Source organism: Anomalospiza imberbis, chromosome 1, assembly GCF_031753505.1.
Source record: "Anomalospiza imberbis isolate Cuckoo-Finch-1a 21T00152 chromosome 1, ASM3175350v1, whole genome shotgun sequence".
Lineage (NCBI taxonomy): Eukaryota > Metazoa > Chordata > Aves > Passeriformes > Viduidae > Anomalospiza > Anomalospiza imberbis.
Window position 1 is genome coordinate 70,609,990 of NC_089681.1, and position 27,077 is coordinate 70,637,066.

Sequence of the window (27,077 nt, forward strand, 5' to 3'; positions counted from 1 at the left end):
TGAATCCTAAGATGGGGCAGTTGCATTGCAAAAGGCCCTTCTATACTGAGACATTTTTGTTCTTTGAACAGTGATGCAAGAACATTTTTTGACCTCTCTACTTTACAGACAAAATTATAGATGACAACCACTCAACCACCCTAAGAGCAAGATTATAGTCCTTCTCCTATACTCCATCATAATAAACATATTCTCACTCAATATTATACAATCAGGTGTGGAAAAACAACATTTTTACTTGTTCAAAATTTCTATCTTAAGCAAAAAATACTGCATTTCTTGTTTTTTTTATTCTTCTTACTTCATTATTGCACTTTTATTTGCTCACAATTACATTACTTAGTTGTAAGAATGCAGCATTTCAGAAAAAGATTAGAAAACGTCATTCATATAAGCTTGAATACCAGTCAGAGGTGAAAGTTTGGACAAAAATCCAGCATATCTTACTTTCTTTGTTGAAGCGTCTTACTTTTTTTTTTTTAATTAATTTATTAACATGTTCATTTTCATCATCTACTGCTAAATTTATAACCCACTAGAAAACAGAATGCATTTGATTTCTTCCACAGTTGAGACAGATTACTTTTTCCCACACTGGGATCACAGACTTAGATGATGTTGAAGGTAGGGGTGAATATCCACGTGATAGAGAAAGTGACATATTTTTTTTATACAAGAAGTATTACTGAACTGCTGTTCCAAAAGAGACATCTGTTTCATTTACTACAATAAACTGACATAAACTGATTGGGCCAATTTCTGTTGCTCGATCTAGTTACATGCTCCTCCAGCTGGGCACACACATTTTCTTCAACAGACACATCACTATTTACATGAAAACGACAAGAAACAAACATTGTAACTTTCCAAGCATCCCCACAGAGAAATTTAGCAATAATCCCAAATTGTAAAAAGACGGGGTGAGGAGAAATCTCTCTACTTGCAGAGAAAGTATTTGAAGATCAGATTACACAATAGCAAAGAGGACAGATGTTTTAATCACTAAATAGATATAATTACCTGTTGCTGAGTGCTGAAGACTCAGTAACTTGGACTGACAGAACAAAAAATAATAATCAATTGTTTTCAAAGCTTTTTGAACAGATACAAATCCCTTGGGATATAAACCAGCGCAAGGCAGCATATGTCCTCTATACTCTTGGGTAAAATTTTTTCCTTCAAACTTTCATACTAAATCATAAGTCTATATTCTCTGTATCCTCATGACTGCAGAACATACTTTAAACAAAAGCAATTACTTTTCTGCTCAGCTCCTTTTTTATCAAAATCTCTCACAAACTTGGACTAGTACTACTGATCTTCATTGAAAGTTACTGGATCTGTCCTTGTGGGCAAAGCAGGTAGAACTCAGCATGTGGTCTGTAAAGACTCTTCCCTCCTCCAAAGATATTGGGAGAACTCCTACTGGGTTCATGTTCAAGAAATACACATAGGATATAACTGCTAAGTAAAAGGGTTTCTTAGCTTTTGTATGAGCACTTAAACAAGTGGTTGATCTTGTTGACCTTGTTCAAGGTTGTTTCAATATCGTAGTTGCTGTTATTGTGTTTACATCCATGGCAATGCTCTACTCTATTTTAGTAAGCTTCTTCCTGTAAAGCAATTTTTTTTTTTTTTTGTGAAGAAAGAAAATATTTTGTCCTTACAATCCCTCTTAAAGTACCAAATTATTTTTATGTCACTTAAAAGTAATATAGAAGCGCTGGTTCTGTTGGAAAAAAGTTGTTCTATGAAATAACATGTCATTAATGCGAGGCAGAACTACAAAGCCATGTTTCTACAACATCTTAACAAGCTTCCTCACAGCAATTTCCAACAGTATTCTAGAAATGACCTTGCCTATAAACAGAATTTGGATGAAGAAACAAAATCAAAAATAATAGATTTCAGTCTTGGAACACAGTATGTGGTCTTCTGACTGCTGACTTACAGGACTGCATATAACAATTTGAATAACAAAAGCATATGAATAGTTCTTCTCTGTTAGAACAGTATCCCTGAATAAGAGAAAGTTAAACATCAAAGTGAACTGAGTTCCAGTGGCCCATACAGCACTGGAAAACTGTTGAGGATTTTAGAAATAAAATATACATATATATTGGTCTCCACAAACAATACACACACAAACATGAGTACACAAATACATACAGACATCTAGGTAGGTAACTAGACCTATCTTCCCAAGATGTCTGTGACAGTTCCCTCTGCATTATGCCTCAAGAGCATGATCAGTCCCTCTTCATTGCACTTCTCCAATAGATGAACAAATAAATAAATTACTTTCTCTTAAGCTCTACTTCCACAGGCAGCTAGCATATTCTGCCACAAGATTATGCAATGAACCCATACTTGTACAGATGTCAGTACCAGACTTGAAGTATTTCTTAAGCACTGTTGTGCTTGCTGTGTTTCTGTGTCATGCAACATCAAAAACCAAATCATTCTCACAATCCTTGGGATAGCTGTCATTTTCTCTGAGTGTAAGCAGGACAGTAAACTCTGACTCTCCATGATAAATATAAAAGTAAGGGTAAGCAAACATTTAAGTTCCAGAATAGGATATCTAATGGTATAGTAAAAAAGCTAGCATCAGTAAGAGTCATGAAGTGCAGGGAAAGTTGATTAAAAATTGATTTCTATTAAAAATTCTCATTAAAATATCTCATTTAATTTAATTCAAAGTTTCTATGTAAACATATTACCTTTGACCTATTCTCATAATTCATTTAGAAAAATGAAACCCCAGCCATCTTGAAAGCAAGTCATTACTCTTTTTTCTTGGATATGCCAGAAACTTTTCTTAATGAATCTCTGGTTTTAGATTCTCAGGATTCCTTCCCCATTTTCACTAATTTAGTCTTCCTTCTTAATTATAAAAACACTTAAAATCATTTTACCATTACAGAAAACCATCCTAAGTTTGCAAGAACTCTTAAAAATTGGTCAAAAGCTCTTTTTAAATTTCCTTAAACCAAATTCCTATTTAACAGAATTTTTAAGATTTAAAGGAACTGGCATGAATAGAAGTTAACATGAACTTGTGAAATTAATCAAGTCCAGATTTCAAATTAGATTTCCACATCCTAAAAGTTCATCTGTGTTTCTGTGTTAACAGCTGAGTCTTTGGCAGCAGTCGTTTTTTTAGATGTCAGTTTTTAAATTTTTACTTTAACAATTTTTTATAAAGTTCAGGATATCTGAAATAGAGAATTCACAAGCCAGGTATATTAATTGCTCTTTTTGTTTTGCACAATAATAAGATATAGTAGCCTTTCCTGTTCCTTGAGTAACAGGATGCTACGAAACATCAAATTGCTCTGTGAATTTACAGGTTAATCTGGATTTATAAGGAGATATAGCAAAGTGTCAAATAAGTTATAAATCCATAGTCCCTTGTGCCTTAATCATGCCATTTAAGTAAGCCCTAGCAGCAGTTTCAGAGGGACTAATATCCCAAACAAATTTACACTTACTTATTCCACAGGAATGCCTTTGTAAGGAACTCCTATGACATGTTGAGCTTTAAATTCAAATTTTACCTTACTGTGTACTATATTCTCCACAAAAACTTTCTTTGTAATTAAAATTTTCACTTTTCAGTCCTCCGGAGAAATGGAATTCTGAAATCTCACTGTAAACTGAAAAATTTTCATACTTATAATTATTATAGTTTATTTAAAAACTACTTTCCAAAACATATGAATAAAAACAGACTATTACCATACTGTCTCCAATCCACATTAGAAGGTAAATTCAGCCACAGAATGAAGTTATTGAGTTCATTTAAGTAGGATGGCAGCGAATGGAAACCTTTTTGGTTATACCACACCTGGAAGAAAGAATAGAAATTGTCAATCAAAAATTAGTTCAATCTGCATGCTGATCTGAAAGTCTACATACCTTTAAGAATTGCATGAAGGATGTCTAATTCTTTTGTTATGACATTTATTTATGGAAGAAAGCTAACCAGGCAGAACAGAATTGGTTGATTTGCATAAGTCTTTCAACAACATGCAGCAGTTTTCTGTTGTTGGAGCTGTACACATATGTTCATTACTAAATTGAGATTCTCTGATTTAATGGAACATTGTGTCCTCCTTCCCTTACACACACATGGTTGAACAAATAGAGGGATATCAATGTGAAAATAACTACCAATTTGATCAAAAATACAAAAATATGAGTAAAACTAATGCTAGAATTGGAAGAATCATTGAAATTCCAGAGACTTCTTGAAATAATACCTACATATGACACACAGCATAAAGTATCTAAGACCAGAATATTCTAGAAAGAGGGGGAAAGAAAGAATCAAGGAGGCACTCTTTACAAGGTATGAAGCTGTTCCATAGACAAAGCTTTTCACTTTGCATTATGATTCAGAATCCAGCATCAGTGGCTTGTTGAACATGGAGAAATTGATGCAGACAAACTTTAAGGCAGACAAGACAAGCCAGTGTCTCTGAGGAACACAGGGAAACAATTCTGTTGCAACATATACTTCATCTATGCAAATTCACCCTGACTTGATAAAGTACTCTTAATCCACACTTCCACTTGCTAGAACCATTGCTGAGAGCTTGATATGTCCCAAAACCAAATACAGTGAGGTTTGAGTTTCCTCTGCAGTTAGCAACTGATTCTTATCAACCACTATAGTTAATCATAGTGCCTTTGTATCTATATTATCCATACTGAAAATGAAGTCAAATTATTATGGATGTTTGTTTTCAGTCTCAGTGACACTTAAAACCATCTGATTACTATTTATTTCTCGCACCATAGCACCCTTTCTTCTCACTTTTTTAAACAGTTGAAAAACTCCTTACCTTTCTGTCTTTGATATTAGCTGTTTGTACTCTGCATTTTGTACATTCCAGGTAGGGCAATCTTCACTGTCTTTCTGGATTCTGAATCATAATGCAATGTGAACAGGATTTAATATACATTTTTATTGCCTTAACACTCCTTTCCTAAAATTCCATCATTTCTAGAATTATCATCTATACAGTTACATCTTAGAATCTTCCCTAAAGATTCTCTTATCTCTCTTTTGATGCTGTTCTCATTTACTTGCAGATAATTCTGCCTTTTTTTATTAATGATACTATCCAAATAAACCTTACTTGGAGCCTAATTCCAGACTCTGACTGTTTTTTCTGACACATTCTCCTCTATATTTCCCAGTGTAGGCTGCCTAATCTTCTGTCCTGTTTCCCTTTCTTAATCATTTCCTTCTTATTAATTCTCCTTACTACTTACTTGTTTGAATCTCCACATTTTTGTGAGGTGAGGTTTACAATACTCTGACTCCATTTTATTTCCTCCCATCTATCTTAGATCATGATTCCAAGAACCACATTGAGGTCCACTGTCATTTCTTCTCTGCCTCTCACCCTTCAATCATCTTTGCCACAAGTTCTGTTAGCCATCTTGAAAAAATTAGCAGCTTTGACCTGCCATTATGCTTGCCTGCACTACCTTTCACATTTTCTACTCTTCTTTATGTGGTATTCACAACTGCTTGAAATCTCAACAGTATCATCGAATCATCAAAGTTGGAAGAGACCTTTAACATCATCAAGTCCAACCACTAACCCGGCACTACCACTGTAACTCCTAGAACACTAAACTATATCACCCAACATCAAATCCAAACACTTCTTAAACACCTCCAGGGATGACTGCACCAACTCCCTGGGAAAGCTATTCCAATTCCTGATCCCCCTCACAGTGAATTTTTTCTGATAGCTAATCTGAATCTCACCAGTTTCATCTCAAGGCAATATCTTCTCCTTCTCTCTGTAGGCTCAGCAGAAGAGACCAGACACCAAAGCCTTCTTTCAGGGAGTTGTAGAGAGGAATGAGGCCCCCCCCCGAGCTTCTTGTTCTCAAGACTAAATAAACCCAGCTCCTTCAGACATTTCTCATAATACATGTTCTGTAGACCCATCAGAAGCCTTGCTGCTCTTCTCTGGACACGCTTCAGCACCTCACAGTGTTATTTTCAAGTGAGGTGCCCAGAACTGAACACAGTACTTGAGGTACAGTCTCACCAATGCTGAATACCAGGTGAAAATCACTGCCCTGGTCCTGCTGGTTATGCTATTCTTTATACAGGCCAAAATGTCATTACCTGGGCACACATTGGCTCATATTCAGCTGGTGGTCAACCAGTACCCTCAGGTCCCTTTTCTGCCGGAAAACTCTCAAGCCACTTCTCCACCAGCTTGTATCACTGCATGGGGCTGCTGGGACACAAGTGCCAGACACAGCATTTCAACTCATAGGACCTCATGCAGTTGTCCTCAGCCCAATGACTGAGTCTGTCCAAGCCTCTCTGAGAAGCCTTCCTAACTTCAAGCAGATCAACTCACCCATACAGCTTAGTGTCATCTGCATATTTACAGAGGGTGCACTCAATCCCCACATCCAGTTCATCAACAAGGATGTTAAGTAGGACCAGCCCCAAAACTGAGCCCTGGGGAACATGACTAGTGACCAGCGACCAAGAGGATGTAGCACCACAACTCTCTTGCCCAGCCATACAATCAGCTTTTTAGCCATCAAAAAGTCAGCCATCCAAGCTACAAGAAGCCAGTTTTACAAGGAGCATGCTGTAGGAGACAGTGTCAAATGCTTTACTGAAGTCTGGACAGACAACATCCACAGCCTTTCCCTCACCTGGAAAGCAGGTAATTTTGTCATAGAAGGTCAGGTTGGTCATGCAGGACCTGCCTTTCGTAAATCCACATAGGCTGTGCCTGATCCCCTGGATTGCTTGCATGTGCCATGCAATGGTACTCAAAAGTCTTAAACTCTTATGTCCCCATATGTAAAGAAACTAAAAAAAGAACAAACCCTTATGTCTTCCCCTCTTTGCAAAGTTATGAAATTCCTTTGTTGTTCTCCAGTTCAGTTCCCACAAATTATTCCACAAACTAGATCTCCCATTCATTAATCAACAAGAGCGGTCTTTAATGAAAAGTAGTGAAAGAAAGCCTAAGATTGACGAGGAAAACTGAAAATCTTTGCACTGCAGGACCTCCTATGCGAATAGCAATCAGGGCAAAAAAAACAGAAATAAGTGATCAAGAGTAACCTGTCTTTTTCGCAGGCCCATACACCCATCTCTAATTCTATCAGATTTTGAAAGTTTTTTGCAAAATAGCAAGTTTTACATACATACATACATAATGAAACTCCACTGAAATTGTGTCTGTTGTATTGGGAAATAAAAGGCAATTAAAAAAAAAAACCACAAAGCAAAATTCTGACAACACATCCTCATTTAATTTAGGCAGGGGAAAGGTCGCAAATGTTCAGAGAGCACCTTTGAAATAAAGTAATGCAACCAGTATTCAAATGAATAGCACAATAGAGCATTGTGTGTAATAATATATTTCAATATCCAACATGTTAATTGGAATTATCTTCCAAGCTGCATTATGTAACTGAATCAAACTGTGAGAAAATAACCAAATGGATATTTAATTTATTATAAACAGGAAAAAGAGACATTTAAGGTTGTTCACTTCACCAGAAGATATATTTAAGGTCTTTTTTCTAAAGACTTTTTTCTTATTCAAAATTATATTAAAAAATGAAATGCACTAGCTCCAGCTGAAACATCTTTCATATTACTCTTGTGCCACACAGGTAGTTATTTACAGATGGCAGAAAAGAGCTGAGAAACAGAAAACTATATACATCAATATAATTAATTTTTACTTTATATTCTATACATAGTTAGGAAAATTCTTTCCCAAGGAAAAACACAGCCCCTCACCACATCAGACTGAAGTTCTGTGAAGACGTGAAGACGTGTTTTACATTATTACATAACCTTTTACTTGCCATTAATATTCCAGAATAAAGCTAGACTGACATTTCAGCTAACATATGGCCTATCAAGAAAAAAGGATGAGAAGGAGCAGAGAAATCCCTCAGAATTGCTGGACCAGATTCATGATTGATATTAAACTAGAAAGATGTAATTTTTTTCCTGGACACTTATACAATTACTGTACTGTAAAGCCACAAGCCCCACCCTTTGGGATTGGAAAAATGTATTCTTCCAAATGAGATGTGAACAGTACAATTTGCCTTTTGGCAGTATTTAAAATTACCACATGTTCTTCCTATATTTCATTATGCTATAAAAAACAGCAACACTGAAGCTATTATGGAACAATTTTTTCGCCATATTACCAAAGGAAGCCAAAGAATATATTGTCAAGAAAATACAAAAAAATTGAGAAGTTGTTCTTTTGCTACTTAGCACCGATCATCAATGAATGCCAATAATCAATGTTTTTAATCACCCATATTTGTTACATCATAGATATATTCTCTTGTATGCACATTACACATTCTTCATGTGCATGCATATACCATGCATGTAGTATACACAGCACAGTATGTTTAGGTACAGTAAAATAGTTACTAAATATATATTTTTAATTTGAACAAGAAAAAATGTTGGCTTTTCAAGTACTGGAGAAGAATGTATAAAGATTCAGAAATGTTCTAAAATGAAGTGAATCATACAGTAATTCTCTTCAAATGCAAATTTCTTATTTTCTTTCATACAAGGCTATTTAAATGGTACATTCACTGTCTCATGAACAGACCTGAAAGGTCAAAGTAGAAATCTGGTCATTAGTTACTGAAAGGTTAATGCAATAACTTGACATTGCATGCCTTGAAAGACATTTCCAGGAGATGCTTTAGCTAACACAGTGCCCTTTATAAATTTACTCCACTATTTGCTTTGGGTCTGAAATATGAAGCTTACTTACTAAGAGTATAACTATAATTTATCCTTGTCCTGATGGCAGGTGGTGCTCTATACCAAACAAACAAAAAAAAAGGACCACAGTGCAAGCATGTCAAAACAAGAATCTAAAATGATTGAAGATATACAGGAAAAAATGGAAGAAAAAAAAATTGCTGAAAACTTTCAGGCTACTCATGAAGGAATGATGGAACTAGAGTTCAAACCTATAAAATACATGGGATTAGAAGAAAGATTGCAAATGACCAAAATGAAAATCTGTATATGATCAGATTTTTACTTAAAATAGGGAGATATCTAACAAATTATATGGAAAAAGCATTAGAAACAGGAAATTATTTTGCAAAACTAAGCATGAAATTACATTGAACTGGAGAAAAATCTGTATTTTTTCCTAACATTTTGTCTCAAAATGGATTTTGGGATAGAGCTTATTTATGCTGTTCCTTTTTTTTTTTTTTTTAATAAGAGAAATTAAAATCTATATTTACATTAAAAAAATTTAAAGGCAGAAGCATCTTTCTTTCATACCCATCTTAATCTAGATTCTGGAAAATGCATAGCTTTCTCTCAACAAATCTTTTTTGCCTCAAATACAAAAATAGAGACCTCTCACTGATATGCATCAATACTTCTCCAAAACTGCTGTTCCTCTACTTGTAATGCATCTGCATTTGAATGGATCCCAAAAATCAAAGAAGGATTATTCTAAGCACAACTGCAATAAAGGGCTTTTCCTTAAGGCCTTTTATTATGCAGTGCAGAGGTCCAGTATCTCCATATTGTGAAAACTTGGGATGAGACCTGGAGGCTAACAAGCACTTACCAATGCAGGCAATTTGATTTCCCTTGTAACATTTTTAAAAGGGTCTTTTGAGAAAAGTATGTTTGTTATGCAGAAGGAGTTGCTCCTGGAAGACGTCTTTACTCTTAGGGGGAGGATGGTGAGAGAAATGAAGCAAAGTAAAGTATCCCTTGTAGGCATGAAAAAGCATCAACAGCAACCCATTACTGTGATGTTCGATGCATTTTGGTCAATTCTGACATCAGCTTTTTGTAGAATACAAACAAAAAATATTATTCGCTGACTATCTAAAAACAAGTTTTAAACTTAGATTCTAAAATGAGTTCACTGGGAGAAAAAAAAAAGGTATATCATTTTACTCATTTAAAACAGTTTATCAAACACAGGAGGTTACTTCAAGAATTATGAACAGAGTTAGACAACAAGAGACAGAGGATTTTTTTCCCAATTATTCAAGTGCAAGCATTTCATGTAATGATTTATTATTTACTACGTGTTGTGATGTCTGAGGCCTGAAAAAGTAATCAATACATACATACAGATGTGCACACATACATGCAACTCTTACCTTAGCCAGAGGCTGAGATTTAGTGTTATTCAATTTTTTATCCTGAATTTCAAATGTTTTCATCCCTCCAAAAGACCAACCACCATATCTGATAATAGAAATGAAACAAAAAGTTATCTCCCTTAAGCTCTGCAGATTTCTTGCAAGGGTAAAGTTGAAATAGCTACACTAATGCTTTATTTTTCAACTGAAAGTAAAACTTCACTCCTCACAAACTCCTTCCTTGTTAAACAGAAGGGGGACAATGTATTTTTTAATCAGGTGAATATTACTGGCTTTTTTTCCAGCAAAGGTATTCCCTTAGATAAGAATTATTGCTTTCTGAAAGCTGAAATCTTTGAGCAGCAGGAACAGTTGTGAGCAAGTGAGGTATTACTGACTTCAGAAGTATCTTGAACAGCTTTACTTCTTCCTAAACCATTTATATATTAGCTCAAATCTTTCATCCAAAGATGCTTACCTCTATCAAATCAGATGCCCCTTCTTTTAATATACAAGTGGCTAACACTTTCTTCTCCTCGATAAAATCATACATGGTCTAATATTTCCACTTACATTATCAGCAGTGGTTGAGTTGTAAAGGCACATAAACAAACTTCAAAATACAGCAGATAAACTCTGTTGCTGACATCACAGAATATGAAGCATTGCCAGGGGCATACCAGCCCTTTTTACTTCAAAGAAAATATTAATTAGGGCATATCCACCTCTATTTGATTGAATCTCTGAGGAATGAAAATTATATTGTTCACCTGGTTTAGATACGCATCTCTGAGATGCTGAAATAACTCACTACATGGAAGAAACTCCAGAGTACGCTTAGAGGAGATCATCAGGCAGCTGCTGGAGGAAGTTCTGAGATGTGACCATTGAGAGCCTTTCACATCACCTTGAATCACAGCCTAGCTCTACACCTTGATAACAATCACCAAATAAAGACAACGACCCTTTATATTCTCAGTGAAAAATGTCTATGCTTTGGATCAGGAAGGACTATGGGGCTTATACACAAAGGATAAGCAAAGGTTAGACATTTTAAGATTACCTTGTTTTGTTGGAAGACCTCACTAAATACTCTTCCACAGGGAACCCTGAAAGATTATAAAAAATATGTCCTTTCTTATTCTTCATATAGGGAGCAGAGGTATTGAAAGTTGTGCACATCTGAAAAAAAGTATACATAAAATAAGTAAAACACTTTTTAAAAGCAGTGGCACTACATTTAGCCTTATTTTTTGATTTTGATCTAGATTTTACAGCACTTCTTTTTACCTCAATTTGCCTTTCCAGCTTTAACAGATTTTCAATAAATTATGAATATTTTTATGTTTATAAGGCAACTCAAATGATTGTGCCACCTACACATTAGAAATCTCTTTGATTTCTCTTGCAACCCTGTCAGTCAGTTTGTTTTGAAAACATCAAAACTTGTATATAAGCTTAGGAATGTTTACAGCAATGAAAAAGGCAAGTCTGCTTTTTATTTGTTTTTCCTGAGAAGAAACACAAAATAGGCACCAGATAAATATGAGATAAAAGCAAAATTCTAATTAATGTTATAAGCTTCTAAAAATTTCATTGATGAGATGAAGAGAGGAATAAAGGAAGATGTCTTCTAATGGTTCATTGGGACATTCTCACAACCAAAGAAAAAGTGACAGATATCAGACTCAATTATCTCAGAAGCTTTACAAAGCACTTTATGCCAATCAAAAGAAAAAATTTAATGCTTATTTGATGTCTCAAACCTACAGAAAATAAAAATTCACTCTCAAAGATTACTCTTATAGCTCACAGATAGAAGTTCTGCCTCCTCTGTCAACTGACTTTCACTTTTCATGGTTAATAGACCTCTCCCTGTGAAAGTTCCCATTTGTATTTTATTCAATGTTCTTGTATTTTAAGTCTCTTTAGTATTAGAGGCAAACTTATTCCTTGACCAGAAAAGCAAAAAATAAGTTTCCTCCTTCCATTTTTCCCAAAACTGTAATGCTATATTTCATATGCAACTCTTATTCTAAATAATTTATCTTTATAAACAAAAGAACCTTTTTTTTTGCAGGATATTCCCTTTTGGGGAAATACATTTGTCACCTCAGACAAAGTTTCATATTTTTGTTTATTACTCAACTCAGAGCAAGTCAGCAGGAAAAATAATTTGTTAAGAAGGTCAGAAATTCTTTATGTTTTTCAAAATCAATAATTTCTTGAAGCCTGTTGTATTTTGAAATCCAAAATCCAAACGAAAATCAAACTCCAACAATTAAATCTCATTTATGTGTAAATTCTGCCATGGGTTCTATCAGCTAGGTTCACCCACCCTTCCCTTTGAAAGTAGGTAGTCTTCCAGATGTTATGGAAGTGTTATGTTTTAACCTTGTTTTACATGGAGGTTTTTCTTAATCAGAGTCCTAGAACATATTTAAACTAAGTTGCATCTGCTGAAAATAGTTCAGCTGTCTCTGATCCTGTTATTTCAGATCAATCTATAGCCATTTCTAGTGCACATATGTATAAAAACATATATTTATATACATATAAACAAGAAAATTGTGTACAATTTCATCGGGTAAAACAGAAGTAAATCTCAAATCATAACAAAGTCAGACCTTTGAGGATTTATTTCCTTATCACTTTCACCAGCCTTTCAAAAACAGCAGCCAAGGAATTAGAAGTAATATACACACATACATTTTATACATACATAAGTAAATAAAAAATTACATACCTCCTGTTCAGACACACATCTGCATGAATCCTGAGATGACATAGATGCTGTCTGCCAGCATGAATTATTTTTTCTAATGGGAATAGACATAATAAAAATTATAACTAGGAAATGAAAGGAATATGTTAATTAACAGAAGAAATCCAGAGAGTAATGAGCAGATCTGGCATGCTAACACCTTCTTAGCATTTGATCACAACTGCAACTGTGTCTAGAGTGATACAAATTTTACCCATGTTTATCAAAGTTGATTTATTAAAAATATTTATATAGGCATCAAATGAGCCTCGTGTCTCATATTTGCAGCAATTATTAAAGCATTGTCACCACTTCATTCCTGAATTTGGAAATCTAGAATGCTTCCTAACAAATATTTTCTTTATTGTCTATTCATCCTTCATATGGACACCAGGCTTGATCAAAATCATCCTGAAATTAATCGGAAAGCTGCCACTGACTTTTAAGATGTATGGATCAGACCTTTAACAGTAAAGCCGACTTTGTTCTTCACTTGGATGCAGCCTCTTTATCAGAAACGATTTGTCACCAATGCCATGCTGCCAAAAAAAGGCTAAGATAATCCATTACACAGAAAGAAAAAAAAAAAAATGTTCAATATTTAAATTAGGGAAATAGTTACATTAGTTACAATTACCCATGTTGTGAATGCATGCATCTGTGGTCCCAATCAGAAAAATATCCCAGTAGAACCTGAGAAAGTTTCCCTAGGTTACCATCTTCAGTACTGTTCAAAGAGGGCCATAGGAGTATAAGGAGTGAAGGGGAAATAAAAATAAAAAAAGAAAAGAAATAAAGACATGTTAATATGTCTAGCTCTATTAACTTTCATTCTCAATGTCCTATGTATTTTCCAAAAAATTAAAGGCCGATAAAATCCATGCATAGGAAACATACCAAAATAATCTCATTTCAAAAAAACTCTATGTGAACATATAAAGAAAATTCATTACAATTATGGTTAAACAAATCTCAACATCTACCCATAGGCATCCCTCTCCTTATAATCATGCATTTCTAGCGGTTGGTATTGCTAAAGTGTTTTTATGATTATAAAGCAAATTTTTATTATAATTTCAAACAGCTTCTTGCTATGTTCATCTATATATTTGCACAGTAGAGAAAGTGACTTATATGTGCAATTAGCACTGTATATAGATTAACTCTATAGATACTGCACATTAAAAATATATAAATAAATAATCTAGTTGATTTCATAGCTGAACATATAGAAATTATGTTGAGGAAGAAGAGTAGCAGGCATTGTAAATACTGTGAGGCATTTTCAAACCCAAGAAATATTTTAAGAAAATAACTTCCGGCCTAAGCAATTTTTTTAAATGAAGCATGCAAAGGCTCGTTCAAATATGCTTGTTCAATACACTTGTTCATTTACATATAAATGGTCATGGCTGGTATTGATTTGAGTTCAATCTTCTCCAAAGTCTTTGCCCTTTCCTCCAGAAAATCATTCACACAAAGCTTTTCTAATTTTATCTTTCCCTCATAATAATCTATAAAAGTGTACTAAACATCTAAAAAAATTCCCATATAACTATTCTAAAAAGTAACTTATCATTCTTTCTAGAATACAAGAAGGTCTTTACGATAGAAGAACTCAAGGGTAAAGGTCCCAAAACCCTGGATATTGATGATGATGGATGAGCCCTTTACCTAAAGAAGGATTCTGCATTGTCATAAAGTCTTGGTGTCAGCTTGAGAGAAGGATAATCGATAGCCAGCGGCTTCACACTAAACAAGGCCATTGCGAGTGCAACAAAGAGGATGGGCAGCAACACGTTTGACAGGCTTCCTCTCCAGTCTCGCCCTGTGTGGTGAAACCTCTTCATCAGAAGGGCAACAATCTGTGTGAGAACAAGGTGGGCTCCACGCACATTTGAGGCTCCCGCAAGAGAAATATCTAAGTGAGACGAAAGGAAAAACATTTTGACAAACACGAAAAACCAAACTGAACTTTCACATGCTATATTGTCACATATAGAACATAACAGTCTTTTAGCTCTAATAAATCAAACTACATAAGCCTAGCATGCTCTCCTGAATGGAACAGTATAGCCCCATACCACATTGCTTCCAAGTATAACCAATTAACAAATTACCTCTTCCTGTGAGGGAAAACAGATATTTAGTCAACATATCTCTTTAGGTTCCCATGCACAGCTAATGGCTTACTGAATACTATTTTCCCTAGGTATTCCCTATGGTCATGCACTTGGTTTGTCCTATGGTTTGTCCATTCCTTGTGCATTGCCACCTTTGTTCCTGGACAAATTACTCTGATAAACATGGCCTGTATTCACAGTAATGTCTTGATCTACCTTGACTGGAATCAGCAAAAACTTTTCCACAGAAATTTCAATGGATCCTCTTCAGAGCATCACAGTTGCTAGGCACATTGATTCTCATAAAAGCATTCCATTCATTTCCCTGCTCATATGGGACTGATAAAATTTTCATATTTGTTAGTCAATTCAGTTTTCAGAGCTCATGGGCTGTCCTTCAGAGTCACATGGGAGTGTGTCCACAGCTTATTAACATCTTACAAATCAATTGGTTTCCCAATAGACTCTCCCTTAATTTTATTTTCTCATTCTGTCAGACATATGTGAATCACACCAATCACTCTACCTCCATTTTAGCCCCTAATGCCTTCTAGGTATGTGCAGGTTCTTATCAAACTCTCTTGCCTGTGGCCTTGCCCAGTAGAATGTCCTTCAATCTCTTTCCTTCCTCACATCATAGCCGTGTCTGACAGATTTACTACCACAGGCATTTGTACCGTAGCAAGACCGAATAGCCTGTTTATTAGAGTGTTCAAAGTCATGCTATATTTTATGAACACTTGTGATTTGCCTCTTATTACCTTTCCTTCTGCATATTGAGAACACTAACCAGCATTTCCAAGCTCCATGTTTAAACAGTTACATTTATGGAAGTTCTCAAGTAACCTCAAATTAATTGTCCTTAGAACAGTTTTTATCTGAGTTTACAGAATTTTAATCCCAGACCCTTTGCATTGTTCTAAAAGAGTATTTTTAGCCAAGAAGTGAGGCAAACAGAGAGAAAAAATAATCAGATAATAAGCCAAACTTCTGACCATGGTCATTGAACAAACACCTCAAATTCTGCTCTCATTACTCCAGGTAAATACAGGTTAATCACCCTCAGTCCCTGGGAAGATCACACGTCTAATTCTCCAGAAAATAGCTCCCAGGATATGAAAAACAAGAAATGACCAGGAATAAATATGATACAATTGAACTGTGTCACCTGAGAGCTCAGCATGAATAGAGGACTGGTTTGGTGAATGAAGGATGAGCACTGTGTGCTGTTTATTTTGATTTAACAAAGCCTGTGACATGGTTTCCTACAGTCAAATGGGGTGTGGAGGACAACAAGGACAACTGGCTGGACTGATGGTCACTGCCCTGTCAGGGATCCTGGATCCAACAGGAGGAGGAGCTGGTTAGTTGGCGTGTCCCTTGGGGGCAAAGATGAGCAAAACACTGGCTAACAGTACCTTTTAACGCAGACGTGTGTGCATACCCACACCTGGAGGAGATCCACCCTGTCTGGAGTCACCTTTCTGTCAGGCACTGGGGACAAGGAGAACCTCCTGGCAGCAGGAGCAGTTCCCTAGCAACACTTAAGAACCATAGTGGCATCAGGTACCAAAATCTCTGCTCAGGGAAAGGACAAGTTACAACAGGTGCCAGCTGGTACCTGGGAAATTCTGGTATAATAAATTAGGAAAATAAATTTCACTGTGAAGAAAACAATCAAAACTCAAGACTGGCCTGGACATGGCCCTAAGTAACCTGCTCTTGACCTGCTTGACCAGCATTTTCAATGTTAATATTCTCTGATTTTAACAGGCTATAATTAATTATTTCAGGGGTTATTTTGGGGGGAAATTCCAGTATTTATTCCTTTAACTCTGCAACTGAATTTTATTTCTTTTTTCCCCAGAAAATCCCATTGAGCAGAAATTATCTCTGTAAGGTATTCTAATCACAACCATACCTTGCTAATTTGACAGCTAACACAAATGGGATTTAAGGTTTTGAATCTGTGGAGAGTAAAAGTAGCTTCAGAATTCAGATTCCAATCCAGCTTTCAAGTGCCCTGATCAAGAAGAGTTAGGCTTGGAATTTTTTGTTCTGTAAATTGGAGTAGGAGGAGGAGACACTCTTGTTAAGAATTTTTTTTTTTTTTTTTAAGAAAACTTAGGAATGTATGAAGTTCTTCATATTATCATGGTAAGAGTCTCACAATACAAAAATTGAGACACTCAGAGGCAGAAAAATTTTCAAGGTATGAGTGTTTTTTGACTAAAACACACCCAGTAAGTGCTTCCAGCTTAACATCCCTGAAATTGTAAAGCATAACATCTCTCATTTATCTAAGTAGCAAAATGCCAGAAAAGAAGCACAGAATTAGATATTTTCTGTAGTCCTAGACCTGCTTATAGATCATTAACAGGAGATGTGAATGAAAGAGTCTTCAAAATATTTGACCCTTTGAATCTCTGAAAGGCAACTATGACATCTACTTTCTGGGGACAGAAAGGGAAATCAGAGCTGCCATCCATTCTTTTTTCTTGACAAAAAGAGCAGAGATAAATTATAACAACTTGATTCAGATTGCCAAAGGAAGGAAAATTGTCACCATGAATATAAATAATTGCTCATTTTGTCCAATATCCTAACTCTTACTCAATATTCATAATGCCAATGCGCCAAGACACACCCCAAGAAGATGCAATAAACCATTATAGTGGAAGTATATGTTTGACTGTTTGACTCAGGCACTCTAAAGTGATTTATCTTTTCTAAAACCTCATATGTTTACTGTTTAAAATTCTAATTGAAAAGGGTGCCAAATACCTTTCTGAATTATCTTAAATTTCCATCTTTGTGACCTTGAAGTCTGTCATTTCTTTGTGTTTCAGGTACAAAACAAAATTCTTGCTTATTTGTTTTGAATTTATTCTATTTGATGATGCTGGATGGACTCTTAAATCTTGCTTTAGGAGAGAGGTTATAGAAGTTTTCAATCCATCTCTGCATAAATAATTTCAACCTTTCACTCTTCTCTTATAGAAATCTTTATACTCCTAATCAACCTTGCTGCTTGTCTCAAATCTTCTTATATTGACACGGTATCAGTCTCAAGATATAATGTGTTCAGTGCAGCTGTCTATCAGATGTGGAAACACTACTGATTTATATGATAATATTAGACATGCTTGTACTGATCAATTTGTTTTCTTTATGCATTATACCACTTCATCTGACTGCAGCCACACTGTGAAAAGTAGCCTGCACCGGGCTTTACATAATAGACTCAATACAGCTTTCAAGATTCCCAAGCTATTAAATCACTCTTTCAACTGGAACCTAAAGAACTAATTTTTGCTCCATAAAGCTTGTAAGTAATTCACCACCTACATCTGGTATGTATGTCAGGGTGCATAAAACCAGCATACATTTATGGGAAAACAGCTTCTGATTATCACTGAGAATCATAAAGGCTAGGAGACAAGACCAGCTGACCTCTCTGTTATGAAGTCAATTTTTATGTAGAAAGCTTATGAAAATATCCTCATTAATAATTTAGATCACAGAATTAAAAACCTGACCCAAGTGTTAGAAGTTGTCTTGCTTGACTTACGATTGCAATTATCCACCAGAAGTGCAATTATGTTCACAATTAATTTGTACTTCCCAATTCATCCAGATTCTGCTTTGTATTACAGACAAGACCTTTGCTAGTTTCCAATATATACAGGTTAATATTCGGTACAGGGAAACAGAACAAGGCCTAAAATCCAGAAACAAAAATTATTAAAATCCTTGCCTATAAACTGCTTTAGAATTAGGAGCAGAAACGATTATTATAAAAGTCTCTAATTTGGTTTTAGATTATCCTTTTCTCCTGTATTTTTCACTTCTAGAAAACAATGTAATTCTAATGTTTTTCATAGTGCAGAAGGAAAGATGGACTATGCAATAGATAAACTAACAGTCAGGAGCATACATTTTCGATTCTACTTCTGTCACTTTGGCATTTAGGCAAGTCATTTAGAGGAGGCCCAGATTCTAGGAAGGTAATACTTGGAGATGCAATATCCTGGCAAAACAGTTGAGCTAGCTCATACAAATCTGGTTGCATTCAGAGGCAGCATATATTTATTGGTTTATCAGAAGTTTTGTGCCAACAAGTAGTTCTAAGCTGAGCAAGTGAACTGACATCATTCTGCATTTCAGCACACACCATAGTGGCCTAGAGGCAGTGCTAGCCCACCAATCTGTGCACAGCAGTTCATTAGAAGATATAAAAATGTTCTTCCTCGTATTGCACATTTTTCTACTCATTATAAAAATTGTTATTATATTGATTTTTTTTCCAGAAGGATGTCAAATACAGATTTTCATGTGGGGAATGTGAATAAAAGGCACTTTGATGGTGTAAAGTATAAAGGGAATGCATCTGGTCTGTGTTTCATACAGTGACTGATTCTGGCTTATATCTAATGGAGTAATGAGTTCTCTCTATCCAAATCTGATCAGAAAAATATTTATTTTGAGGGGAATTTCACGAGAGAAGTTCCCTTGGGGCATTTTTAGATATAAATCCTCCTATTCCTCCCCTCAGGCTATTTTTAATTTTTGGCATTGTGAATATTTTATCTAAAACATTGATTCAAATTGTTTCCATTTTAAGAATTTCCTGTCTAAGAGTTTTTCCCTACTCCATACATATTGATTAATCCAATTAAGTAACATTTTTGAAGGTAAAGCATGTAGAGTTTTAATTAAAAATTTAGCTTTACATTCTGAGTGCCAGATCCCAAAATAGGATTCTGCATAGGCCTGAAGACCTTTGAGACAGAGTAATAGAGATCTAGGCAACTGTAGAGTTCATCAACAGAATTAACATGTTTAAAGCCAAGGAACTGGTGTCTGTCACTCCCCAACCTTGTAAAGAACCCCCTTCACAACTCAGATTTCTTAAGCCCTTTTCCTCAAACCAGACAGTTGACTGATTAGACAATTTTCTTCCTTTATCTAAGATATTATTCTTGTTCAAGATCTGACACGCTTAATATTTTATCACACTGAAGACCACTGAAATGATCGTGTGAACAATACGTCTGATTCCTATTGAAAAATCAAGAACCAGTGTAACCAGAAAAATGTGCTGTATACTCTCACTGAAGAAACTCCAACACCCAAATCTCACAATCTAAAAACCTGTCCCTAGAAAAAATACTAGCAAACTCATAAAGGAACCTCTTTAAGCTCTTTATTACTTTTTTATTTCCTAGAATAAGGGGTATGAACAAAAGTTCATTTGTACACAAAAAGTTTAGGAAAAGAATGGGGCAAACTCCTTTCAAACTTATCACTGTATTTAAAAGAAATACATCCTAAAATCAGGACTAAACAGAGTAGGAATTGTCTACTCCCAGCAATGTGTAAGGGGGTGAAGACCTGGTGGGATACAATTGGACTTAAATCTTAGAGGGAGAAACGCTTTGCAGTACCCTCACACTTGACATGTTGGAGAGGAGATATATCTGACTTTCACTAGTTAAATGAAAAACAGAAATGTAAAGTGGTTTTTTCAAAAGAAAAGTTAAAACATCCAGGTGTTAGAGAGTAAAAAACCTTGATACATAAAATAATTTTCTTTACTCTTACTTGCTGCATTGTTATTCAAGCAGTGACAGAGGTGTATCTAAGCAAGAGCATTTGATCCTGGACATCACTCTTTGCAGCCAAGATTTTCATTCAGGTTTGTCACAATGTAGACGCATTGTACAAATAACATAAGGCACATAATTAAGTGGCAATGGAAAATACAGACCCAAAGAAGGACAATGAATCTGATTAAGGGCCTGGAGCACAAGTCTTATGCAAAATGGCTGAGGGATCTGGGGTTGCTTAGCCTGCAGAAAAGGAGGCTCAGGGGGGACATTATCATTCTCTACAACTCTCTGAAAGGAGGCTGTAGCCAGGTTGTGGTCAGTCTCTTCTCCCAAGAAACCAGTGACAGGACAAGAGGAGTCTTAAACTGAACTAGGGGAGGTTTAGGTTGGATATTAGGAAGAATTTCTTCACAGAAAGTGTGATGCAACATTGGAATGGGCTGCCCAAGGAGGTTGTGGAGTGACTGTCCCAGGGGTGTTTAAGAAAAGACAATGTGGCACTCAGAGCCATGGTCTAGTTGATATGGTGGTGTTAGGTCATAGACTGGATTTGATGATCTTGGAGGACTTTTCCTTTCTAAATGATTGTGTGGTTCTGATTCTGTAAATTTATTAACCAAAACATGAGCTCCACTGTAGCAAGCACATTTCTCTATCTCTCAGGATTTTTCATTGAGGTGACAGAGAGAAATGAAAGAGAAAACAATTTCTATTTCTGCTCCTTGTTTTTCTCTTGTGGAATGTGTTTGTAGAATTGTTTACCTAGAGCGAATGTCTGGTTGGATCACGGTGGATTATTTGGGCCTGATGGCTAATCAGATCCACCCGTGTCTGGACTCTGGAGAACAGGGTCACGAGTTGTGAGTTAGTTAGATATGATAGAGAAAGTAGGATGTAGTTTTAAGTATCCACTTTTATATAGTATATTAATGTATCATAGCATAATTATAATAAAGAAATCATTCAGCCTTCTGAAATAAGTCAGACATCATCATTCTTCCCATTGGGTTCACCGACATCTACAACACTCCACTCTTTTTTAATTATTTTGTTGGGAGAGGAAACAAGGAATTAAAACAAGGAATTTTCAGCTTAAAGTTTCACATGAAATATGACTCATACAAACACTTCAAGCACCAATCTAAAATACTCTACTCCTCTTGGACCTTAACCCTACCATGGGATAGTTTTGGGATAGGTAACTAGAAGACTGGGAAATAATTAAAATTAGGACTAATTTTTGAATACTGAATAACCCAAATGAAGAGAATACATTAGGATATACAGCAAGATAGCTCTCAAAATAACCTGAATACAGTACATGACCTAGATTCTCAAGAGGTCATTAAATGCAGCAAATGACTATTCCTGTCCCCCAAATTCTCCAAATTTTTAGAGTTTACAATGTGAACTTGATCAGAGTCCCTACCTGAACCTGCTTTTTCAACATCCAACCACCATCACACTATGCTGCTGCAAAGATCTACAAAATAGTCAGAACAGGTTTAAGTGTAAAAAAGAATACAACTAAAGGTCTTTATTTTCTCTCCAGGCATAACATGGCCTCATGCACATTATGAATATCATCCTTTAATTTCAAGAACTTGCATTTTCTCAAAGTTAACGCTTACTAGAGGTATGAACAATAGATGAAGAGATGAGCACTGCTGAATGCAAGGAAAATATTTCTTCACAATTATACAAAGTAGATTAAAATTAAAAATTAGATTCTAGTTTTCCCTTCCTTTATATGTTCACAATCACAACTACTTATATCCAACATCATAATTCTATTATATGAAATATGAATTTAGGTATCTGAAACGCCCATTCAAGTCAGAAAGAAGGAAAGCCAGCCTCTTTAATTAACATATAACTAATATTCACATGCCTACAGAATTGCCTGACTGTTTTAACCCTCTATTTAATGCAAGAATACTCAATCTCATATCAATGCAAAAAAAACCATTATGCTTTGTCATCACTCATACTAAATAACAGAAAATCTTCTAAAAGTGCCACACCATGTACCACATGTGTGGTAGTAAGTAAAAACTTTAAAACAGATGTGCATCACAACCAATCTCTAAATGTAAATTTGAGGAAGCAAGAAAGTCCAAATGGCCTTTAGCAAGTAAATAAAATAGTCAGAAAGACAATGATCTGAGATCTCTGCTTTTAATTTGTGCTTGCTTTATACTCGTGCCTTCCCAAACCTATTTTTCTGTTTTACCCACTAATTGCATTCAGTCTTAAGACTAGACTGCAAGCTGTCAGAGGTAGTAAGGACCTGGGTTTTTTATTCTTACTATTAGTCTGTAGGGTGTCTGGAACAACAGGGCATGACTTTAGATTTGGTTTTCCAAGGCACCGTGGCTCATACAATAAACAATAATAGCTACCACAGCAGCTAGGAAAAAACAACACCCTTGTTGCTGCTCAAGTGTGAGCTGGTCTCAAAATGCCCCTTGTTGTTTTTACTAGTGTGGAAATGGGCACGAATGTATCCATAGCAGAAACTTGACTGAGCGTATATTTATTTGGGAATGTAGCACTTCCAGGTTATAAAAGCATTGTCATTACTTTCAATGAAGGGAATTAATTTTCTAGTGCAAAATACTCTGTTTCTTTGCCTTCTCCAGCCATAAGAACACAAACAGTACATGAGCATAAGGAAATGGGAAAAAATGGTGCTGTCTTCCTATCCAGCATGCTACAGACACCTTGGAGAGCCAAATACAGTTGGTACACTGACAGGCAAGTAATCTGGTGAATGGCCACCTAAGCTAGTCTGGGCCTGGTGGAAGAGGAGGACATATTGCTGAATGCACCCTTCCAATAATTCATAAATAGAAGGTTTCAATTGTTTCTACATTTGTGATGCCTAAACCAATCTCTTTTGTTACATTTCCAGGGTTTTTTTCCTGATTTGCCATCATTTATATCTCTTCATCCTAGTTGGGATGTTTGCCAGCTTAAACCATTCTGAAAAAGAAGTTGGAATCAAACACCAAGTGTTTTTTTAGACTTGTGCAGTGAACTCTACTGTGGCCAGGGCAACTTCATCATTATGGGATGGGAATATTCTTTGGAAACAAACAAACCAACAAACAAACAAAAAGACAAATGTTCAGTCAGGTAGACAGGCTATCATGTCTTGGAAAAGAAAATTACTGCAGATTTGAAAACTCCAAGTCTCTGATTTTGAGTTTCTGCATGGTTAACTTGCAATATTAACAGCTATGCTAATTTCAATTTCCAGGAGATAATTTTGCAAATAGATATCCTTTTAATGCAGTACTATCTCCCCTGCAGTGATGCACCTGCAATGAGTTGCCATGTGGAGGAGGAGGAGGTAAGTAAAGGAAGAGCTGAAAAACAAGCAGAGACTGTCTACAAAATGGAAGCTTAGTTTCACCTTCTGTCTGTACTCTTTGAAGGTACAACAGTAGAAGAAAAGCACAGACTGTCAGAATTGAAAAAAAAAATCCCAATTCATTTCATAGGTATTGATATATTTATGCAAGACATGGCCAAGAGAAAGAATATATTTGTGTATGCACAGGCAAACAACAATCAGATACATCTTGTGCACTAGAATATACTCTCTTATTACAATAAGCAGCACACTTATTGAGGCAGGTTCCTCTTCTTTCTAGAACTGTAAATCAATACTCAGAAAGTTGTTAGCATTTAACCCACAGATTTCAACCAATAGACTCAAGTTACAAAATTTCAAGATTGAATCCGATGCAGACAATAGGGCTACAACCCACAGTAATTTTGCTGTGTGTGATGAAAAAGTGGTGAAAGGGCAGGGCAAAAATAAAATCTGAACTTTGCTCTACCACTTCCCATAACATTATGTGTGAGACTTAATGCTAAGTATCATAGCATTTCCAACTAGACAGATTAAATAGAGCAACAGAAGAAAGAACTATATATTCAAACCAGGTGTTCTCAAACACTTCCCACTGGTTACTCCCAGAAAGCAACCTTTTAAATAACAACTGTCTATTGTTGCACTGCAGATGACTTCTGTCATGCAGCCGCGCAGTTTGTCATGAGTGGCCTTTGCAACACTGTGTACAGCACGCTGGAAGAGGTCTCTTGGAATTGCTCAGAGAAAACTCAGACATTAAACAGAGGAAACAACTTCCAGCAGGGCCCAGATTTCACCATGATGGACAAGGACATTCTGACCCACTTTAACTTTCAGAAATTTTGCAAGTATTACCTTAATACAAACAAAGTACTTGGTCTAAAATAGTGCAGCTCCCATAATCAGGAATATTTTTAGAACATATCTCTACTGGAGTTATTCTATTAATAAAAATCATATCAAAGTTTGTGCAGGGAAGCAATTCAAAACCGAAAGTTCTGCTGGAGGCACGTTTTATTCAGACGTGAATCAAGTATATCATAAATAGTAGTATTAAACAGCTTCAAGGATCTGGATTAGCAGAAACAACAGCTCCATTTTTCCTAATGTTGCCAACGAATATGGTAACCTAAATAAACTGTAAAATAGACCTAGAGACAGATAGAAAGAGAAAAATTTTACATGGCTAAAAATTTCCACCTATACAGAAGTCCAACACCAGATCGAATATCATGAAGTCCCACTTATATTTCAAATAAAGAACTGACTAGCAACAGTGTAATATACATCTTGTATCATCTTGTAACAAGTTACCATATGAAAAGTTGGCAAAAAAAGGGCAGTCCTAAGTGCTCCACATACTTCCCTTCATCCTGAAGCTACCTTAAATGTTGTCCCTGTAACTCCTAAACCAGGTTTTTTAGTTTTGAGGAAAGCAAACAAACAAATAAAAAAAAAAAACAACAAACAAAAACCTTGTAGTACTGCAGAATGTTGCTAGTTATGAGAAAAAAATATGTATGAATATTGCTAAAGTCTTTGTGGGCTTTTGGTGCATAAAAGGAATGTTTTAGCAACAGAGCAGAGACAACAATTTCACCAAACGAGATACTTCTGAGACAGAACTGGACAGATGAAAATCTAGTTTCATGTAGAAGCATCAGCCTCAAAGAGAGTCTTACTAGTACAACTAAGATGCATAGCACACCTTCTACATATCTAGGGTATTTACTGAATAAATGAGGCAAGACATTAGGAAGATTTCATGAAGCCCCTTCCCTAAGCAATGTTCCTTTCCAGAATGAAAAGCAAGCACTTACTCTTGATAAGCATTTCTTTAAAAAACTGGTCATTTACATTACTTACATAATTGAAGTTAAAATACCTATGTTTCTAGTGCAACATCATTAATAAAGCAAAACTGTTTTAAAATAATTGTATGCATGTGTGTACATACACACATGCTTTGTTCATCTGTATATATATATATATATATATATATATATATATACAAACACAAAAAGATCTATAAAATATACACTCCACTTGTAAGCTCAAGCAAGGCAAGAAACCATCAGAATTTACTTTCCATATAAAAACTAAAGACTAGCTATTAACAACAAATACTTTCTGACACCATATGTATGACTTTGTGTTGATTATCTAAGTGAAACTTTTGTCCAGTACATATGCCTGATATTATGAGGGAGAGAAATAACAGTTTATGTAGAATATCAGGTGTGAGGAAGGCAGGTAGGGTTATACCTACCTTCATGTCTCTGAAATAGTTGCTTCTAAACAGAGAAACTGATGCTTTGTGTCTACAATATTCTTCTCATAAATCAAGTTACATTTTGCAAGGTGGAGTATTGCAATAATTCCTAGGTTCTTTCATGCAAATTTTACAGGGAATTGAAAGAACTGAGCTCCATTTAAAAACGGATGTTGAAATACAACTTCAAGGATATTGTAAAAATCACTGTCAAGCCTTTTTATTTGTAATTACAGTGAACTCAGTTTGTCATAGTGGATTAAAAGATACTGTTTAAGAATAGAAGAAATCACTTGATCACCTACTAAAAGACATCAAATTCCACTCTGCTGCTCATGTGCAGAAATCAATAACACCCTTTACTATAGGATATTTTCTGCAAAGACCCAAGTCTTATGTCAAATGCACCAAGAGAAGCAACACAATTCCCTGGGGAGAATAACCCCAACTGCTAATTAACTCTTGCCTGTCTTCAGATTACAGCTATTTGCTTACTTTTTGCTTCCTTTATTTCATTTCTCTTCTGGTCAAATAAAAAGTAGAATTATACTTTAACAGACAATATTTTCCATGCATTAAAAAAAAATAGGATTTTTAGGCAAACCACTTCTCTATCTTATTTTTGATAAACTATGTTAAAGGAGCCCTGATGATGCCTTTATAAGGACTTCACTGCCAACCTCCAAATATTAATTCTTCTCTGCTCACTTTCTGAATTCTCAATTTCTCCCTAAAGTCATTCAAAGTTAAA

At 35.5% G+C, this 27,077-nt stretch overlaps 1 protein-coding gene across 1 annotated transcript in view; it reads right to left on the reverse strand.

Moving 5' to 3' along the window:
• The window catches only part of ABCA13 (ATP binding cassette subfamily A member 13), a 164,633-nt gene that overhangs the window by 55,514 nt on the left and 82,042 nt on the right, over window positions 1–27,077 (reverse strand). The window contains exons 36-41 of the mRNA XM_068185206.1: window positions 14,612–14,858; window positions 13,575–13,664; window positions 12,920–12,992; window positions 11,237–11,355; window positions 10,192–10,279; window positions 3,742–3,850 (exon numbers count right to left, since the gene is read on the reverse strand). Coding sequence (XP_068041307.1) covers window positions 3,742–3,850; window positions 10,192–10,279; window positions 11,237–11,355; window positions 12,920–12,992; window positions 13,575–13,664; window positions 14,612–14,858 — 726 coding nt within the window. The remainder of the gene's footprint in view (window positions 1–3,741; window positions 3,851–10,191; window positions 10,280–11,236; window positions 11,356–12,919; window positions 12,993–13,574; window positions 13,665–14,611; window positions 14,859–27,077) is intronic.